At 32.8% G+C, this 22364-nt stretch overlaps 1 protein-coding gene across 1 annotated transcript in view; it reads left to right on the forward strand.

The window, feature by feature from the left end:
• LOC126969156 (nephrin-like) overlaps positions 1-22364 on the forward strand; it is a 570056-nt gene that overhangs the window by 423582 nt on the left and 124110 nt on the right. Inside the window, exon 7 of the mRNA XM_050814479.1 lies at positions 2256-2416. Coding sequence (XP_050670436.1) covers positions 2256-2416 — 161 coding nt within the window. The remainder of the gene's footprint in view (positions 1-2255; positions 2417-22364) is intronic.

Raw genomic sequence — 22364 nt, forward strand, 5'->3', positions numbered from 1 at the left:
TATAATAAACTTACTGTAATTATTAAGGTTGTCTGGCCACGCGTATCTGTCCGCTTGGGTTGTTTTGTTGTAGACGAAGCTATCCCGCTCAAAGTCACGGGTGTCAAGTGGCTTGGTACCAACTTTAGAGCTATCAATATGAAGCACATACAAATAATAGTATTTCATTAATATTAAAGGTAAAGGTGTATTAAATTAAATTTTTAGCTATTTGATACTTTTCAGTTTTTGAAGTCGGTTTTTTAAATGAGGTTTTTTTTTCTTTACTTTTTAGTGTGAGTTAATAATTATAATACATAATCAACCTGAATGAAAACTCCTAAAAAAGCCGTACACAAAAACAATTATATCATCCAGGTAAATCAAAATTTTCATAAAAAATGTTCATAAAATGATAACTTCTGGGCCAAACTATGTAAATTTTTATCGGACCACATGGCATCTAAACTGCATCGAAAAAAAGAAAAATTACGTAAATCGGATCATAAATCACAGAGTAATCGGTGTACATACATAAAAAAAATAGCGTTCGAATTGATAACCTCCTCCTTTTTGAAGTCGGTTAAAAATAGTTAACTTTTTTAAGTAAGTAAAAGAAAGAGATAAAAATGAAAGTGAATCATAATAACACTCAACAGGTACTAAGCGAACATATTTTAGTATGTAAATAAAATGTAGTTTTAAATTTAGCAATAAGCTTTTGAAGCCTGGAATCCATTGAAATATGAATTATCAATAGATTTTTGCCTGATATAATCTTTGAACATTTCATTATTCAAACAAAACAAATCTTATAACTATATTTACAATACTATGACTACATAAAATTAAAACTATCATTACCGCGTTGGATAGGTAGACTGATCCGTTGACCGAAATAGCTGCTGCTTGGGTTTCCAGTACGCCTCTGGGCTCCAGCTTTGAAATTGTTGAGAGATAGTTCTAATATGTTTTCAGGAAGTTTATTATAAAATCGAACTTAAAAATTATCTGTTGACCTCACTTAGCCCCCGAGTGGGTATTGACAGTTTTATTATTTGTCTTTGATTCTGGTATTTTTTTGTACAAATACGAAAATTGCAAATATAGTGATAATATACATCTAAGTGATTCGTTTCGTCCCATATTTTATAATATTTTAGACTTAACAGCTCTCTTCTGAAGCACAAAAAACAAAATCAAGAGCTGCAGTAACGGTAACATTAATTATTGCAGTAATGGGAGTTAATACTGATGTTATTCTTACCATTTTCTGTAAAAAAACATTTTATATAAATATCTGTAGTTTCTAATTATAATAAGGATTAGCTTTGTGCTAACTCAAATGAAAGCTGGACACTGAATACTTTAGCATTCCCTTCTAGACTATCAGATATTTCGCAATCAGCCGGAAAAGCGTTTTGCAATCAAGGTTGTTGCCATGAACATCACAGATCATGCATGATCCGTACTACAATTTTATAATTCTTGGAATACATAAAATACATGGTAACCATAATAGTAATATTGCTAACGAACACGTTTTAAGATTATAAAAGTGTCTAGTAGATATAATGAGTGTTACCAATGACGTACTTTGGCGAGGTTCTGTTGAAGAATCAACAACAATGCCTATTGCTTTGGCAATAGGCGCGAAATTGGTAGTCAGCAAAATAGTATACCTTACTAGAACTGGACACCCAAAATAAATATATAATAGGTCAGTACCATCCATATGACGAAGAATACATTCCTACTATTATTACAAATATATGTGAATGTAAGTTTGTTTGTTACGCTTTCTCGCCTTAACCACCGAACCGATATTGATAACATTTAGTACAGAGATAGACTAGAGCTTGAAAATGGATATATGCTACCTTTTATTGCAAAAAAATAAATGGAGGGGTTGCAATAGGAGATGGCAGTTTGTATGGAAATTCTTCAATATCGAAGACAAACCATGAAATTTTGTATTAAGGCACGTGATAAGAAATAATTTATTAACATTTGTTAAATAATTTTTTAAAGTTTGAACTACATGGGGATGAAATAGGAGATTAAAGTTCACAGGGAAATACTATTAAACAAACTGTACGAAATGACAAGGGATATGCGCTGTATAACAGAAGAGTGGAAAGAGCAGTTTGAATATTGTGTATTTTTAAAAAGTATCCTAAAAAATAAAAAAATGTTGCCCAAAGTTCAATGCAGATGAAGTCGCGGGTGAATACTTATATTATAATAATACTTAATGGGTAATATTTGTATTTCAGTGCGCCCTCTGACGGTAGAAATCAAGAAACCATCAGAAGTGGGTGACGTTGATGTGCTGACGGCAGAGCGTCGTTACGAAGTTGCCTGTGAGTCTGCAGGAAGCAGACCACCGGCGATCATCACGTGGCACAAAGGAAAACGACAGCTAAAAAGGATAACTGTAAGTTTAGCTATGTTATTGACTTGCAAAAGTAAATAGTATTCCAACATTGACCAAAAGTATCTTCTCAGAGATGAAATAGTTTGTCTTGCTACAAATCCTGAATTATTAAATTTTTATCAAAATTATTTCATTATCATAATCATTTCAGCCGGAAGATGTCCACTGCTGGCCTTTGTCCAGAGGCTTTTGCCCCTCCCAAAGATCGCCATTACGATCGGTCCTGCGCTTCCCTCATCTAACCTATTCTGGTGATCTTGACCAAATCGTCTGTCCACCTTGTGTACCAACACTACGCCTTCCGGTACGTGGTCGCCATTCGAGGACTTAACTGCCTCAACGGCCACCTATCAACAATAGGCAGATAGACACAGGTTAAAAACCTTCGTCTTCAGACACAGTGGATTTTGGACGAGAAGATTTTACGAAGCTGCATCAAATTTATTTACTTAAATATAACATACAAGAATTCTACATTCAAACATAAAATATGTGTAGTTTCTTATCAATATTTGTGGGTCTATTAATCTATGCATGAAAAACGATCACAATCAAAAATTTACGTACACTTTTGGCACGCAATTTCACCTGTTATCACTAGAATCATTGTTGCAATTCGATTTTGCAACATAAACTCGGTAACGCAAAGCTTTATCCTGCAAAATAATAATTTTAGACCGATAATAATCATGAATGCGGTGCTATTATAACAATGGCTGGAAAGAAAACTGGCGACTGGCCAATGCCTGTTCCCAAGTACTAGCGGAATCACGGAATATCGAGATACGGTGGATCGAAAATCGATGTGATAAGAGTAGTATTTGATCCAATTCAGATTTGGCCTTACCTGACAATGAGCTTGAGAATCGTTTTTAAATGTGTATCAGGCAAAAAATGGAACATAAGATAAAAAGGCATAAAAGGCGTTTATTTTCTAAAAAAAATATTTCCTTCTTTTAGATGTCACTTCTAATACTACCACCGCTTCGGAAACAAATGACGATGTGAAGAAGCGGTATATGAAATTATATATAGATAAATCAAATAAGACTTATAATATTAAAAGGTAATTTATAATAACATTTAATACATAGGCCCATAAAATAATTATTTGAAAGCTAGATAATATTATGATCATTTATAATAATAGTTGATGTACACATTAAGGAAATGGTTGGTAAGTAAGAAGCCAATTATAGATTCCTCTATTTTTTTAAGTCACATTCTGTAGCAGTTAGGTGGCTTTTGGTTAACCATCATGTCTAAACGTTAAATGTTTCGTAATGGTTCATAATCTTAGACATTCTTATCTTTATACTTATTTGCATCAAAACTTAAGGTTAATTTTTTTGCGTTATAATATGTTCCAAGTCTGTGGGGTTAACAATCCTCACCTCTCACCTTCACACCGAAACACAATAACGCTTACACATTACTGCTTCACGGCAGTAATAGACGCCGTTGTGTTACCCATAATCCCGGCATCCAGTGCAAAGGAGCCTCCCACTGCATAAATGCATGCATGCTGGAGTGGTACACTACATTCGGGTATTTCTATACCTACCTGCAAACGTCATATGCACGTAGCATCTACAGTAGAGTGATCTAGAAGTTTGGTGAGAGGTATAATTGTCTCTCTTAATGTCTTATTCGATCTAAAAATGTACCAAAAAATAATGCAGTATTCTCACCCTAGAAAGTTGACATTACCAGTGACGTCTTACGAACGACGTCTTGAATAGGAATGATTAATAATAATTATAAGGCTTTCAATTTGATGGATAGCAATAACCACGACTTCTGTTATTTCTTACAAGCTAGAGAAGGTTATTAGCCTTTTTAACTATGTCAATCGCCAATGTCTGTGCAAATATCATTTTAAACTATTTTTTTTTGGTATGTGTCAAATAATGTATATAATTATTATGAATAGTGACACCTAAGACTAAGGATTCGTCTCCGCTAGCTCCAATTAGATACCGCACTAACTAAGAACAATAGCTTTTTTAATAATATTGGCAACTATTAGATGCTTGTGTGCGTGGCATCTTGACACTAAATGGCATCTTTCAAATTTTGTATCATACACTTCGTGAACATTGAAAATAATAAAATACAAAATACTTACTGATGTTATGTGATCCAAGTGTCTTTCATATTTCTTGTAGTATTATTTTTACAAAGTTTACTACGCAACCCGGCATTTTAGTTTCAATTATTAGCAAATTTTAATAGAACATGTGGCACGTCAATGTCAACGTCACACATTATTCGAGACTTATATTAAGTATCTAGCGGATACCTATCCTTAATCTAAGAGCGACACTAAAAAAAGTTTAATTTATTATTCAAACAAAACAAATCTTATAACTATATTTACAATACTATGACTACATAACATTAAAACTATCATTACGTGGAAGCGTACCAAGAATACTGGCAGCGATAATGCGTTGGATAGCTAGGCTGATCCGTTGACCGAAATAGCTGCCAGCGCTTGGGTTTTCAGTAGCCTTATTGAGGCGCGAAGATAGTAGTTTGAACATTCTCCGCGCCTCTGGGCCCCACGGGCCAAGTGTCTTGACACCAAACGGCACAAAGATGTTTGACTCACTGAGACCAACATATTTGCGACGCTTGCTGTCTTCGGCAGTCGAAGCAGCAGCCCAAAATATACATAAATAATAAAAATAAACTTCATCTTTTTTGAACATCATTTTAATTATATATCCAAAATTCTATGTCTTGTCGATGCAACTTTCTCACAAGGTCATAAGTAATTAAGAAAAAATCTAACTTTAAACTATAACTACTAAATAATTAAGATGAAATTCGCTTGTAGTGCTGCTCTCATTTACACAGCACTTGGGAAATCTCAAACAATGTCCGCATCAAGAGTACTGTACATATCCAAGATGGTTTATGTTGCAATTAACACGTCTGATAACCAAACAGATATCCGTTGGACCGTATGTCAAGTACGTCTCGATTGAGATTTAAGTGACCGCTATGAAGGGGAATGTCCTATTAGTTTGTAACTGTAGTGTAATGCCTCCATTCAGCTAATGACACTACCAACTCATGGGAACAATTCTCCTTTATCTTGTGTGTTTAACTTAATTAATAATAAACAATTTGCTATTTTTTAAAGTGATAAGACCCTCAGGTCTGGGAATTTTTTGTTTTATTATTATTCAGCATTAAAAAATACATACAACTTCAAATTTTCACCCGTCTACGATCAACATCTATTTTTGTATCGTGATTTTAATATTATTCTATTCCATCCACAGATACGCAACAGAGTTGCAAGATAGCAATCGAATATAATAATTGTAGTTCGATAAATTTTAATGTATAGTTTAAAATTAAAATTGACTTTATAATTAAATTATTAATTTCTTTTTTGTTTTTACACTTATTTAAATAATGTATATGGCGAAAGAGCATTTGCCGGGTCAGCTATTTATATAAAGTTCTTATTTGAAGGATTACCAAGAAGACTAAAGTCAGATTGATGAAATGCCTTGTGTTTCCAATCTTTCTCTATGGAGCCGAAACATGGTCTCTGAGACTGCAGGACCGCCGTTAAATCGATGCATTAGAGATGTGGTGCTGGAGACGCCTCCTAAAGATCCCGTGGACGGCATTTCACACCAATGTATCCATCCTCAAAGAGCTTCGTATTAAAGACAGACTATCGTCAATTGTGCAACTAAGAATACTGAAGTTCTTTGGTCACGTCTCTAGAAATGAGAACTTGATAGAGAGACTGGTGGTTCAGGGCCAGGTGGAAGGCAAGAGAGCACGCGGTCGATCGCCAACCCGCTGGATAGACGCCATCACAAAGGCTACTGAGTCCACCATAGTCCAGTGTACTCGCCTCTAACCGTCAGAAATGGAAGCACATCGCCAGATCTACCCTCAGAAAGTATATTGACTCACCGAACACCCCACCATGTACCTCGTCAACGCAACCACGACCACTCTGACAAGAGTGTCCGACTAAGACGAAGATATTTGAAGTAGGACTTAATAATATGTCACATATACGTAGTGCCTAAGTAAAGTGTTAGTTGAAACTAATACGCTTAGCAATTTACCAGGCAATGTATCATAGCTTATCTTACAATTACAGGGTTTGGTAACCATTGCATTAACCATTAACCAAGACGCAAGCCCACAAGCACGGCCTAATCGGCGACGTAGTGATACATTGCTGCTTACGTACCAACATCACTGTGGACCGCAGATGTTGTCACGATAATATACTACAGTCCTGGTATTATACATGTTTAGACGGAGTAGCTTATTGAAAATACTAAAATTTTAATTCTAAAGATGCGATACTATCTATTGCAATCATTCGTGATTTGATAGTTAATTTTTAGGACGACTTTTTCATAAAATGCTCAAACCTTTTGAAAAAACTAATTTTTTATAATAATAAGGAACGAGACGAGCAGGAAGTTCAGGAGTTGGCAATTTACACGCCCTGCCCATCACAATGCAGTGCCGCTCAGGATTCTTGAAAAACCTATAAGCTCTAAGCGCACTACAATTGCCCTCGTTACCTTGAGTTATAAGATGTTAAGTCTCATTTGCCCAGTAATTTCACTAGCTACGGCGACCTTCTGACCGAAACAAAATAATGTTTACACATTACTGCTTCACGGCAGAAATAGGAGCCATTGTGGTTCCCGTAATCTAGCCGGCATCTTGTGCTAAGCAGCCTCCTATTGGTAATACTAATACAACTTTACGAATATTTGATGAGCTCTTAGTACATTACTGTTTGATGATAACATTTCAAATAAATACTTCATTGAGGAAAATTTATATGGTATTGAACAAAGATATATAGACGTTCCATCTATTTCTCTTGCACGACGCAGTCTCAGTTATGTTATAAGTAGGTCTACATTTAGTCGGTAATTATCAGCAATGATGGAGACTTGTTGGCACTAGGCCAGCGCCGCTAGTTATCGAAACCGAGGGATGGTCGATACAATATTTCATATCGATGTTATCGATCTTTTCGACGGACCATTAAAATTGTGGCACAATCGGAAGTTAATTTCGCGTCGGATACGCTGCTGATAGCTGATACATGGATATCGAATTTATACAATATTTTTGCTGATAAATTGAATCGGATTAGTTAAATGCTATGTTACATTACAATAGATATATTACAATAGATTATATATTGTTTTTTATTTGCTGTGATTTGTACATTTAACGATTGCTAATTGTATCAAATTTAAAATGCTTATTTTAAAAGAGGAGTATTTTTTAAAGTTGATGACTAGTTCTCAATTCGTGGGTAGTTTTTAAAGTTTGCTGCGTCGGAATTCTGTCATTAATAAAATAATTAAACAAGGTATTATATTGATATAGTATGATTTTGTGTGTGTTAATATTGCTTTGGTGATTTGATCCATATAGAATTGAGGGAACTCCTCAAAATCATATTTATTTTATTTATTTATTCATTTAATTCACAGAGATCTCCATATATATTAGTAAATGTATTAGTAACAACTATTTCTTATGAACTATGTATATTAGTTAAATATATTTATAAACCTAGAACTGACTGTATCCAGTTTTTTTGGAAGGAACAGTCAGCTCTAGCAGCAATCATCTTGACACTGCAACATGGAGACCGCTTATTTGCGCATTATGTCTCAGCAAACATTTCAGAAGCACTACAAGCCGCTCGAGTAAAAAGACTGGCAGAATTCTTTGAATAATAACACTTCAACATTATTTGTTCTTGGTGCAAACCTGCGGGCAAGCATATTACTCCTCACTGACAGCTCTCTACGCTCCCGCTCTATGTTATAGTCATCTCTTAAAGTCATTCGAAATGAATCGACCTAAATATTTGAACTTATCAACAATCTTTAGCTTTTTATTTGTGAGAAATAAGCAAGGATAATTTCGTGACTTCTGTTTTGTAGTTTGGAATATAATATGAGCATACATAATATATCGATTACTAGTACTAAGAGTATTTTTAAATTGATTATGAATTAACGGGACTTCTCAAGGGTAAGCGCGACACCAGTTTAAATTAAGATTTTTAAGCGATGATTTCTAACCAGTTTTGATAGAATAGTTGTTATTGAAGTGGGCTGGGTCTCTTATTAGTTCTTCTACCCTAGTCAAAGACCATTTACAAAGTCATGTATTTCATAACGTTTCAAATCCTGTTGCGTTGTGTTATTGTCACCCCCTATGGTTAATAAATATTATTCTTTTCTATTCTATTTTTGAAGTTTATTCTTCGAAATAATCTGAAGATAAAGGTTGCTATTGGATTACCCAAATAAAACGATACTAGTAGTAATAATATTAATTCCCGCAGTAATATTAATAGCATAAATATATAACCGATCACCAAAGGAATTATCCGTGTAGAGAGTTACGAATCCCACATAATAGATATCTATGTTCCCCGAAGCGAAGGAAATCACTAAATAATGTATCAAATACTATTTAATTTTGTATAATACAAAATAATAACCTATAATGTTAGATAGTCGAGCTAGGAGCCTAGAAGCTAAAAGATAATTATCAAAAAATAATCAAAATTCATCGATATGAACACTAAACGTATAACAACACTAGTGCAAAGTGACTTTAAAACTAGCACAAGGAAGTTGTAAGAGCAAGTTTAGCAAAGCCGTCGACTGTCGCTGAATCTCAGCGTTGCATTACTTAATACTGTCAGACGATATGCGAAAATGAGAATCGTTAATGAGTCTGCTTTTAAACTACAATCTATTCTATATCAAGAGTTTTTGTGATATAGTAGCCATAGACAATCAAATATATCGAATTACATTTTGTTAGGCGCAACTCTGCTGAACCTCTAGACTTCTTGTCCAATTGTATTTTTTTCATAGATTATTTTAGCATTTTAATAGGGTAAATTTATTATGGTAGAAGGGTAATAGGTATTATGTTTATTTTGACTGCACATAAGTGCATGAAATAAATAAGTCTGCTTACACAAATGATTTGAGTTTTCTTTAGTGTTAATTCCGCTAATATTTGTCGAAACACGAGTCGAATTATTTAAGGACAAATATTGGCGGAATTAACACTAAAGAAAACTCAAATCATTTGTATAATTATGGATTTCCACAAAGTAACGCCTACGTCAATAAAAAAAGTCTGCTTACAATCAACTATGAATACGCCAGTGCAATATATTATGATAACTTTTCAATGATAATAACCTGTGATTTATAATATACTCAAATAACCTTTTTTTAAGCTGGCTTCAGTAAAGTGCTTTTAAATTGTCATTTAATTAAATTTTTTGAATTTATCAAAATATTATGGTCATAAGCTTGGATTCCGTATAATGAAAAGACAGAAAATTTATACGAGCATACCATGCGGGTCGCCTTATCACCGCGGCCCATAATTTCTTATAACACCAGAGGAATCACAAGACACTTGCTGATCTTATTAGTCATCGAATAATACATAATATGAATTCGGAAACCAAAAACAATCTATTTATCACCGTCTTTATATCGCAAAATATTGTACAATGTATTGGCCCCAAAATGAGAAAACTCAACGAACAATCATATAAAAATGACAGAATCCAAATTCAAATCTAATTTTTTTTCTAGTTTATTTTTAATTGTAGCAGTATTCATGGCCAAAATAAGTAGATATGTTGTGCTAGGGATCTACAATAGCTTCAATTACAGCTGGTTAAATATTCTAATACTTATTTTTGAACTACACTTCTGCCCGCAACATTTTCCGCGTGAATTTTGGTCGCATCGCTTAGATCTCTAGATACTTTTTGTTGGTCCTTTTAAATCACACAATAATGTCAATAGTAACGGCAATATCCTTAGTTTAAGTTTAACAGAAAGACATATTTAGCACATTTGCCTAGTATAAATAGTCACCAACCCTTGCTCCCGCTGAATTTGATAAGAAATAAAAATGTACCGCTTGCTTTTTCTTAACAAAGAGTTATCATAACCAACAATGGCTGCGACTTTACCTACTTTCAAATTGTTGGTAGTTATGTAGGCATCTCTAACGTTTTCTTTAAATAAAGCCCAAGTTACCTTTCAAAAAGATATAATTCTGCGGCCAGAAGAATAAAAATAAAATTTGGTAGTTTTTTAGCTTATTCACAACAATAAAAAAGGAACAATAATATTTTCTCATTATAATATTATTTCAGTATGAGCCTAGATAAGGAAGTAATTGTGGTAGAGAATGGGAGAAATAAGAAGCATTAAATAAATTCCTTAAGCGAAATGCAGATGTCAATTTTTGTAAATATTTTCCATGCTTACATTCTCGGAGAGTTCATGAGTACGTGGCTCTTGTACCTTTCTTGACGCGATCAATTAACCTTTCGAGATACATTCTGGGATATTTTATTTCTTATTGTATTATTTTTATCATATTCAGAATGAGTTGTAACTTCATTGATGCATTGCGTAGTTTTACCAGGTTAGGCTCCTTTGCAGGGGATGCCGGCTAGATTATGGATACCACAACGGCGCCTATTTCTGCCGCGAAGCAGTCAAGTGTAACCATTACTGTGTTTCGGTCTGAAGAGACCGCAAATTAGACTTAACATCTTATGTCTTAAGTGCAATTGTAGTGCCACTCAGAATTTTTGAGTTTTTCAATAATCCTCAGTAGCACTATATTGTAATGGGCAGGGCATATCAATTACCATCAGCCGAACGCCCTGCTCGTCTCGTCCCTTATTTTCATGAAAAAGACTAATGTATTACATCTTTTAAATTCACAAACCACTCTGATCTTAAGTATTTAATCAAACATAAAATACTTAACAGTATTAATTAATAAATGTAGACGGAAAGCACATTACAGAAATACTTCATTGCAATGTGTGTAAAGTGCTTTACTGTTCTTTGTACTGGGATCGTAGAAAAATGAAGCAACAAAACCTTATAAAAGAATAACAATTCTGAAGCCTTCACAGTCAAAGTTAAATAAAAGGTGATTATTTAATGAAACGCTTTTAAACTATAAAAGAGCATTAAAGTAGGTTAGACAAAGAAACTTGAAAGTTATTAAAGAAGTTCAATATTAAATTTGAGAAATATGATTCTTTCAAGCGAAGCATGGCGTGGCGGGTGGTTCTTAGCAAAAGGCTTTTGTATGGTTAACAATATAGACAATGAGTTGTTGATGTTTTGTTTTTAATTATTTTTTTAAGCCTGTTTACTTTTATATACTTAAATATTAGATTTATTGATTATTTTGTATAATTTCTTGATTCTAAGTTCTTGAATTCTGTTTACTGTTTGCTTGCTAGAGTAATTTAAGTGCAAATGTAAAAAAAAAAAAATATATATATATATATAAGGTGTGAACAACGTGAAACTATTTAATACTGTATGATGATAATGAATATTGTATACCAAAGGCCATACGAAATGGCATTTGGTATACAATATTCATTATCATACGGTGGAATTCACCCATATAGGATCTATTAATTATTGACCACCTATTATGATCCTATTTCTCACGAATACTTAGTATGTATAATGTGGAAATAAGCATAAAATATAATATAATATGTATGACTCAAATCAAATCAAATCAAAAACAGTTTATTGAAAGTAGGTATTTCAAAATACACTTTTTCACGTCAAATAATGACAATAATAATTTATACGACATCATTAAAAAATACAAATAATATGTATATAAAATATACGAATGTCATACATTACAAATTAAATTAAAATTTATACAATATCGATATAGACTACACTCATTAATGTCAAACATATATATTAAAAACTAATCAAGGGCACTTGAGAGCAATATAGGTATGATATTTTTAGGACCAAGCATTCTTGTCATTAATATAATCAACTGCCTTATAATAAGCTTTCTCAATTAGTTTACTTTTAACATGAGATTTAAATCTATTTAGCGTTAAGCAAGTTACGTCATCAGGAATTTTATTAAAAAATCGTATGCAGTTCCCCATAAACGAGTTGTTCACTTTTGTTAATCTTAAATAGGGATTAACTAATTTTTGCTTACTTCTTATATTTACATTATGTACATCACTTTTCTTTTCAAATTTTTTAATATTTTTATATACGAACATAATATTTGAATAGATATATTGTGAGGGTACTGTAAGTACATTAATTTCTTTAAATTTCTGTCTAAGAGAGTCTTTGGAACCCAACTGAAAAATTGAGTGGATTGCCCTTTTTTGTAACACAAATATATTGTTTATATCAGCCGCATTACCACACATGAGGATACCATACGACATGACACTATGGATATAAGTATAATACACAAGACGTGCGGTCGGTTCGTCAGTCAGTTGTCGTATTTTATGAACAGCGTAAGCAGCTGAACTAAGCCTTGTTGACAGAGCTGTTATATGAGGTCCCCATTGGAATTTTTTATCAATTGTTACTCCTAGAAACACAGTACTATCAAGAATTTCTAAGGTCTCGTCGTTAATATTTATGATTGATTCATAGTCTTTCACATTTGGCAAGGCAAATTTAATGCAGTTTTCTTTGGATTAAGTACAAGATTATTTATGCTGAACCAATTCATTATTTGAGATAGCGAATTGTTAACATCGCTATAGCTTTGTTAACACCTATCAGTTTTAAAAATTAAAGAGGTGTCATCAGCAAATAGTACTATATCACAAAAAGATTGAGCATAAAACGGTAAATCATTTATACATATTAAAAACAAGAATGGACCCAAAATAGAGCCCTGTGGAACTCCCATTTTCATTAAAGATCCATCTGACCTAGAACCATTTATGTCTATAGTTTGTTATCTTTCACTGAGGTAGGATGACACTAAATCTACTGATTTATTTGATATACCGTAATATTTCATTTTTTCTAATAAAATTGAGTGTTGTACACAATCAAAGGCCTTTGAGAGGTCACAGAATACACCAATAGCATCAAAAATACGTTTCATAAAAGTTGTACCCGCATCTACAGTTGATTTTCCTTTTGTGAAACCATATTGCTCTTTATGTATAATTGAGTTTATATTAAAGTGACTCAATAGTTGGTCCAATAAAATTTTTTCAAAAGTTTTGCTAATAGCGGGAAGAATAGAAATTGGTCGGTAATTAGTTGGATCCTCTGAATTGCCATTCTTGAATAAGGGAATAACTTTACTACATTTCATCAAATTTGGGAATGTGCCACTTTCAATGCACTTGTTAAATATTAATACTAGATGTGGCGCAATGATATATATTATATGACTAAGGTCTTTTACCGATATTCCCTATAGGTCTTCAGTATTTTTTTTTTTTTGTAAAGAATTAAAGGCGCTGATTATTGTTTTAGAATTGATATGGTGGAAAGAGAATTCTAATTCACATTTGGGAACATTATCTTTAACTATATTCAAAGCACGAATGGGGCACGATTTTAATGATGAAGTAATTGGAAAAGAATTCTTGAAAAATATTGGCAACTTCTGCATTTGAACTAGTTTTTAAGTTATTATGGGTTAAAATAATATTTTTATCGGTGGATTTAGCTTTTCCGGTCTCTGAGTTGAAGTCTTTCCAGGAGGCTTTAATTTTATTATCAGACTGTCTAATCTTACTACCTAGATAAAGAGCCTTAGCCTGAAAGCATACTTTTTTAAAAATTTTTGAATATTTCCTAATATAATTTTGGAAATTATCATTAAAAATAAATGTTTTCATTTCATACAGGTCATATAATGTTGCCCTACTTTTATGAATGCCCACAGTAGCCCATTCATTAAATGTGCACTTCGTTTTTGAGATTTTGGTTTTTTTAGGGAAAATAATATTAAAATCATTTTGTAGTTTGCTAAATAAAGCCTGGTATAAGATATTAGGGTCCTCACCGACATTAACCAAAGTGTGTATAGTGGATTCCATAGTATTTTTAAATCGAGCAATGCCCTCGCTTGTGATATGTCTGTAGGTTACTCTCATTTTCTTATTTCGGTCATTAAAAGGGAATATAGCTAGTTGGCCTGTGTGATCGGACCTTAATTTATGAATAATACATTTTTCTATGCCAGAGTTGTCAATGTTATGAAAAATATTATCAATACAATTCGTGGATAAACTTGTTATTCTAGTGGGTTCAATAAAGAGGTTTTGCAAATTAAACGATTGAAACAAACTCAAAAACCTTATGCTTAATGAATTATGCTTAAGTAAATTAATATTAAAATCACCACAAACAATAATATCTTTCACACTCTTATTTAATTTTTTAAAGGCATCTTCTAGTACGAATTCAAAATTTTCATAAGAACCGCTTGGGGGTCTGTATATACATATTATAATATATTGCTCCAGCTCCACACATGATAATTCTATAGTTTGTTCAATAGACAACGCAGTTATGTCATTACGGTCTTTATTCTTTATGTTTTCTTTTATAAAGATCATTGATCCACCTCTTGAGGCAATGTTTCTAGTGAACGAACTTACTAATTTAAAATGTTCAACATTGAATAATAATTGAGTTTTATCCAACCAATGTTCTGTAAAACATATGACATCCACATTATAATGGTGTAAAAATAAACTAACTTCTAACTCTTTGCCAAAGAGGCCTTGTATATTTTGATGAACTATTTTGAGTTTATTTATTGGCTTCTTTGTTGTCTGATTTAAAAGTTTAAATTATTGGGAATATAAGTATTGTTAGAGGTATTTCTAACTTGTATACAATTGGTAGTTATTGTGGGAATAACTGGATCATAAATATTAAATGCTAATAAAGAAGCAATTTGCTTCTTATAATATTTAGACAGGTACATTGTATTCTGAGTCAAATTAAAATTTGACATAAATTTATTTATGTCAAATAAAAATATAGCATTGCTATGATGATTTGTTATAACATCTAAATGCAAATTCAAGTTATACACAAACCTATTATACTGTCTATTTAAGCTGACTAAACTCTTGAAGCTGCAAAAATATTCTGGATCCATCAAATTAAAAGACACAGTCAATTCAGACAAAAATTGTAAGGGTTTGCAGTAAATTAAAATGTTTTATTTAAAACAAGTTTCATAGAATTGCATTATGGAAGACCTAATTAACAAACATACAAAATCAATTTTATATTTATGGGCTAAATAGATAGAACAAAAATAAGCATTATTTCACAAAATGTGAAACCACCGTGTAATTACTTCGACAGCTCTTACGCTAATGTTTCACTCTGGTATCCAATTATCGTTGCGCTCATTGAAAACTTGCCATTGAACTAACCACACTAACTTTGCCCATAATAAACGAAACAATAAGAAAATATTTAACGCCTTTGTTGCACAATGGCCGGGAAAGGGGCAATTTTCACTGGAAAATTGAAATCTGCCGTGAATAATTTTGTATAGAAGTATGCTTTGCTTGTAAAGCTTTTTATTATGCAGTTAAAGTGAAAATTATTTTCAATTTTGCTGACCGGCATTATAACTCCATTTTCATTTATATTGAAAAATAAGATTAAGTATATAAACATTTTAATAACATATGTTATGTTAGGTTATTTTTGAGTGATTTTGCTCGCTTCTGGGATAAATAATACAAATTTAATTTTTATTCCAAAATTTATGGATGCTGTATTCGAACCCGCGTTTGTACTGTCATCGTAGATTCGATTCCGGTTTTGATACAGACTTATTAGAATGCCTGATGAAGAACATGTATATATTTTTTTTATTGGAATTGGAGGACAAACGAGCGTACGGGTCACGGGATGATATCCTAACTTGTGGCGTGTCGTGCGATGGTGTAATTCGGCGGCTGGAATCAGGTTATAAATGAAATTTTATGTTTTTATCGTAAAAATAATCTAAAATGTGGGTGAAAGGATTCGTGAATGCGGAAGAAACAATTACATATTATATTAAAAAAATATACGAAAACATATCACATAACTGTTCTATTCAATGTTATGTTGCTTTGATATTATGTCCATATGGATAGTAATGAAATACATCTTTATATCTATACTAATAACGGAATCAACGGAAAGCCAGTTTATTCCTTCGGTTATACTGCGAAAACCACTGAACCGATCGGAATAATACTTATACCATAAGATACATTGTGTTTCGGAAAATATTTTGGTATTGATATGTTCGTGATTACTTATCTCGAACATCTATTTTTTGACTTAGAAATACATCTTCATTCGTAATATAAATAATTCAGTTAATGACATTTCATTTAAACACAATAACAATTGTGGTCAGAACTGATAAGTAAGTATATATTCAGAACTACACAATTTCTTCGAAGATGATAAAATAGGGCTCTCTACTATATACTACTGGACTGGCGGATGTCAAAGTGCTTTTGTGCCTGTTTGATATTCGCCATTTTGGCGCTGTTGGTCATGTAGCGAGAGTCTGCGGTACTAAAACTAGTGATGATAACCTGGTGGACAACATAGGTGGTGGGAAACTATTTACAAAAAAAACGTGTACTTTATTACGTTGATTCTTGAAGTATAAATTACACGGAAAACGAACGAAATTAATTCAAAATGTAAAAATACTTCATAGTATTATACGTTCCTTCGCAGCCCTTTGTATTATACGTCAAAATTAGTTCTTTGGACGCTCGCTAGTGGCGCTTCAAATAGGTACAAAAAAATTCTGTCAAACATATGGAACAGCCTGTCCAATGGTATTTATACAGGTGAAGGTTCACAGGACATATTATATTTTAAAAAGAAAGAAATATATTTATTTGTAACAAACACAATATTTACATAATATAATAGACAAAACATATAAGTATACAAAACAAATGACAAATTGGTCACACTTCAGCATAATGCTGATTACTGTCGCAACCAGTGCTGATCTTCCAGTGGGACCACTAAATGACGCCACACACAAATGTTATAAGTGTCCTGCCGCCGAATTCCACCTTCGCACGACACGCCACAAGTTAGGATATCATCCTCACCATCTGGATGTGTGGCGGTCCTCCACAGTGCGGTTTTCAAGGAGCTTTCTTCCACGTACTACAAAGCTGTGGAATGATCTTCCTTGTGCGGTGTTTCCAGGATGAGACGACATGGGTACCTTCAAAAAAAGCGCGTACTCTTTCCTTAAAGGCCGGCAACGCTCCTGTGATCCCTCTGGTGTTGCAAGAGAATGTGGGCGGCGGTGATCACTTAACACCAGGTGACCCGTACGCTCATTTGTCCTCCTATTCCATAAAAAAAAAAGTAGCGCACTCCTTTCTAGTTACACTTCTTACACGTCATATCTTCGTTACCAGGCAATGACGTTCTTCGTTAACCTTACCTCATGTAACTATAGTTCAAACAAGATATTATACATTCAAAAATTTCAATAAGCAAACTACATATTATTGGGACGTTTATAGATTCCATTTAGTTATTCCGCGATTCATTCAAAATAGAATAAATAAACAAGAATCATTCTGCGAATAACTCCTTTGCGGTACAAAACAAAATTTCAAGTCTGTCTAGTATCAAAGTGCGCGGCGAATCCAATTATTATCCCTTGCACTTTGTTACGACCGCAAGCCGCATCGACTTACAAGACGCGTCTAACTTTCAGCCGCATTATTAATTTTACTTTGCCTAAACGTATTCCAGAAATTTCGATTGGATAATTGTTTTTAACTTTAGAAAATGTATCCAAATATAGTCTCTTGCTGTTAGACAACAGATGAAAGCCAAGTTTTTTACTTCAGTGTGCGTGACAAGCTACGTCTGACACTCGCAATTTGTGTTCAGAAAAACTCCAGAAATTTCGATTGGATAATTGATTTTAACTTTAGAAAATGTATCCAGATTTAGTCTCTGGCTGTTAGACGACTGATGAAAGCCAAGTTTTTTAACTTTAGTGTGCGTGACTAGCTACGTCTGACACTCGCAATTTGTGTGTCACTTTGTGTTATTGTGCGAGTATTGCTCGAAATATAGGTTAAAAGTAAACATAATTTTTTTTCGACGTTTTCACAGCTATCACTGTCTATCTAGGTGTATAAATGATATGAGATTTTAACGCTATAGGTGATACTATTTGTAGAATGACTTTATGCCTTAGTCGCTGTGTTGCGCAGGAAGATATGACATGGATACCCTTACAAAAGGGCGTACACTTTTCTAAAAGTTCTTGTGATTCCTCTGGTGTTGTACGAGTAATTATGTGGGTGGTGGTAGTTACTAAGCATCAGATGACCCTTACGTTCGTTTGTTTGTTGAAGGTTCTTCAATAATAAAAGATATTATATGGATACAATAAATAGTATATAATAAATAGTAAATGAAAATGAATTGTGTTATTTTGTTATTTTTGTTGCAAAATAAATATATCTTATATTATGTAGTACACATAAAATTTTTAAATTTTCTATCATTAAATTTTACGAGTATATGCAAGTTTTTTGGATTGCTGCACTCTAAATTTCAAATTCTTTGGTCACCTTGTGTCTACAAGACAGACTTCTTATGAAATAATTAGACAGTCAGTAAGATAATAGTTAAATTTTGATATTTGCACGTTGACTCATTGATACACTCACGCCGTGTTCCCGTCGGGGTAGGCAGAGACAATAGAATGCCACTTGCTTCTATCCTTACAAACCTCATGCGCTTCCTCTACATTCATTACTCTTTTCATACATGCTCGCCGGTTGCGGGTGCTTCGGACCTTGCTATTTCTCAAAACGTCCCCAATATGGTCGACGAATGTTCTACGACGTCTCCCGCGACCGACTTGCCCACCCACACTTGCCTTATATATTTGATGCGTCATTCTTTCTTCACTCATTCGCTCCACGTGTCCAAACCATTTGAAGTTGACTCATAAGTATCTTTTTTATTTTAGGCAATCTAAGTGGTCAAATATGCAAATTTCATGAGTGTAGACTATTTTAGGCTTAATAACTCAAAATTGTTCGTGTTAGTAAAAAAAATATTTTATTAAGCTTAGAATATAATTTACTCTTTTATATTCTTCTATGTAAGCCTAACAATGAAATCGGTTGAGAGTTTAAGTCGCAAAAACATAAGAAATGAAATTTTACTAATAACTAAAAAATCTCTTCGATCGCTATCGAATTTCACAGTATCATTTCATGATATATCTGAAGATTTCCTGAAATTTCTTGGAAATAAGTCCAAAAATATTAAAAAATCCATAGAGACACATAAAATATCGACATCATTTTTCTTGTCCTCTTATCAACACGGAACACTCGAAGTTAGACTTTCATTTATAAGCTTTTCTCGTACTTGAGTACTACCACGTGTGTTGATATTATGTTTTAACCTTAGATTAAGGATTGGTCTCCGCTGCACTCCAACTAGATACCGCAGATAACTGCAGGCGTAGTCACAAGTGCGGCAACTTATACTAAGCCCAAGTGGGTGTACTCGATCTAGTCTCGAACAATCTGTGACGTAGACGTGCCACATTTTCTGTTAAACTTTACTAATAATTGAAACTAAAATGCCGGGTTGCGTAGTAAAAACAATACTATATGAAATAAGGAAGACACCGGGATCACATACCATCAGTAAGTATTTTATATTTTATTAATTTCAATGTAAAATAACACGAAGCGTATGTTACAAAATTTGAAACATGCCATTGAGTGTCAAGATGTTACGCACACAACATCTAATAGATGACGTAATAAAAAAGCTATTGTTCTTTGGTAGTGCAGTATCTAGAGCAATTCTTAATCTAAGGTTATTCCGTATCTTGTGAAACTCCACGTATCTCGAACATTCCCTATCCTCAAGATAATTATCAAATTTACTAGCATAGTTAGCATTTTATCGGTGTTCATTTGAGCATTAGCCTTGTTTAGTGTAGTGTATGTGCCAACAATTAGTAGGCCAAGTGCTTTACTGGAGCGATTAGTGCATTCAAGGCTCCAATCTCTTGGGAGGCAACAGTTTAGATCAGGCCATATTGTGATGGGTTGTGTAATCAGGAAGTGCTCTACAAATAGTTTTGCTAATGTTTTTAGAACTGTTTATGCTTAAGATCTTTCAGAGTTCTACTAGCAGCAGTAAATATTTTTTGTTTGTTGATGTTAGTATCATTTTAAATCGCTGTTTGTATTGAACGAATTTCCTTCTTACTCTCAATAGTCACCTTTTTGCATATGTTTTCATAGTGAATTGTACAGGATAGGACTTATGAATGTATCACAATTGTTGAACACTTGAAAATACTGCGAAATATGCCTAGGAACTCAATTTTACCGACTTCAATAAAGGAGGAAGTTCTCAATTCGTCGGTATTTTGATTTAAGTTTGTTACCTCAGAACTTTCGACTGAGTAAACTGATTTTAATGATTTTTTATTTGAAAGCTGGTTCTTCCCGTGTGGTCCCATTATAACCGCCAATCGATTTCGATTATTCTTTTTTTATTAGAAAAAATGTACTTGAAGGGTAGTTTGATAAGGGTTTCGTGAGGTTCTGACTATACTCTAGCAAATATTTTTTATGCTATCCGGATATTTGAGTTGCCTAATTGTTCTGTTAATTAAGACCAATTTGTAAGTGTAAAAAAAACAACCGACTTCAAGAAAAACTATTCCAAAACAATATATATAATAAGGTTTACTAAAATTATAAAAATAATTGCGTAATCTAATTAATTAATCTAATTTTAATTACAATTATTGTTATTTTTGATGTCGTAAGTTCGCTCGAGTCGTATCAAAGTGTATTTCGTTTTTGAATTCAATTTATACAGGTGACTCATAAGGTCGGTAAAGCTCATGTAATTTCTCTAGCGTTACCATGGAGTATGGGCAGAGGTGATCATATATCATCAGCTCACCACATTTGTCCACCTAGAGAAATAGATAAACATACAAAATACTTAAATGTCAATAAAGTCATTATTAATTTTCGTCATAAATACTTCTGTTAACGAAACTAAATCACTATTTATTCAGTTGAGTTACTCAATAACAATAACGAGTGTATTAAATATCATAATTATAGATAATTTGACGGAATAATGCTAACATGATGCTCTAGGGAACCGATAATGGCGTATTTCCATTACAGACTGATGGGTACCTCACAATGTGTATTATATTGAGAGAATATTCGATAATTACTCGGAACACTGTTCAAAATTACTACATCGTTACCGCTGCAGGCGACTAAGATTCTGAGAACCCTTAATCAACTGAATATAACATTAATTATTGTGAATTTAAATTCAACGTGAATTGATTAAGAATAATGATTCGGTAGGTGCAAGCATTTATATGATGAATATGGATGTTTTTTTTACGAGTCATGGATGTTTATAATGTATTTTTGTATGTTTATATTTATGTATGTTTAAGTATGTATATTGTATTAAATATAACGTTGTCTTGTAACCCATAACACAGGCTATACATGCCTAATTTGGGGCAAAATAATTTGTGTGTGTTAATTCAAAATTCACAATTAGACACTTTTAAAATCAAATTTTAAAGAGTAACACTTAATTGTGAAATGATTATAGTTTAAAAAGAAACTCAATAACTTAGAAGATACATATGTAGAGTTAGTAGTAAATAAAATCTACTAAGATTTTTTTTAATGTAATAAAACAGTAGGTATGTACAATTTTTATCGCTCTAGAAAATAGTGTCCATTTTTGCGTGTTTTATTTGTTGTTTTAAACTGTAATTTATTTTATTTATTTTCTTGTATTAAAAATTAATAAAATAATTTATATTCTATACTTAAAAGCTACATTTCTTCGTATATCTTACGTGTGTCTAAATTCTCTCTCTTTGTATATTTTTAAAAAGGCGCAAGAAGAAAGTTAATACCTCAATAGTGACAATGATTTTCACTTGTGTTTTCAAATTTAAAGAAGTATAATATATAGACTTA

The sequence above is a fragment of the Leptidea sinapis genome, chromosome 17 (genome assembly GCF_905404315.1).
Source record: "Leptidea sinapis chromosome 17, ilLepSina1.1, whole genome shotgun sequence".
Classification (NCBI taxonomy): Eukaryota; Metazoa; Arthropoda; class Insecta; order Lepidoptera; family Pieridae; genus Leptidea; species Leptidea sinapis.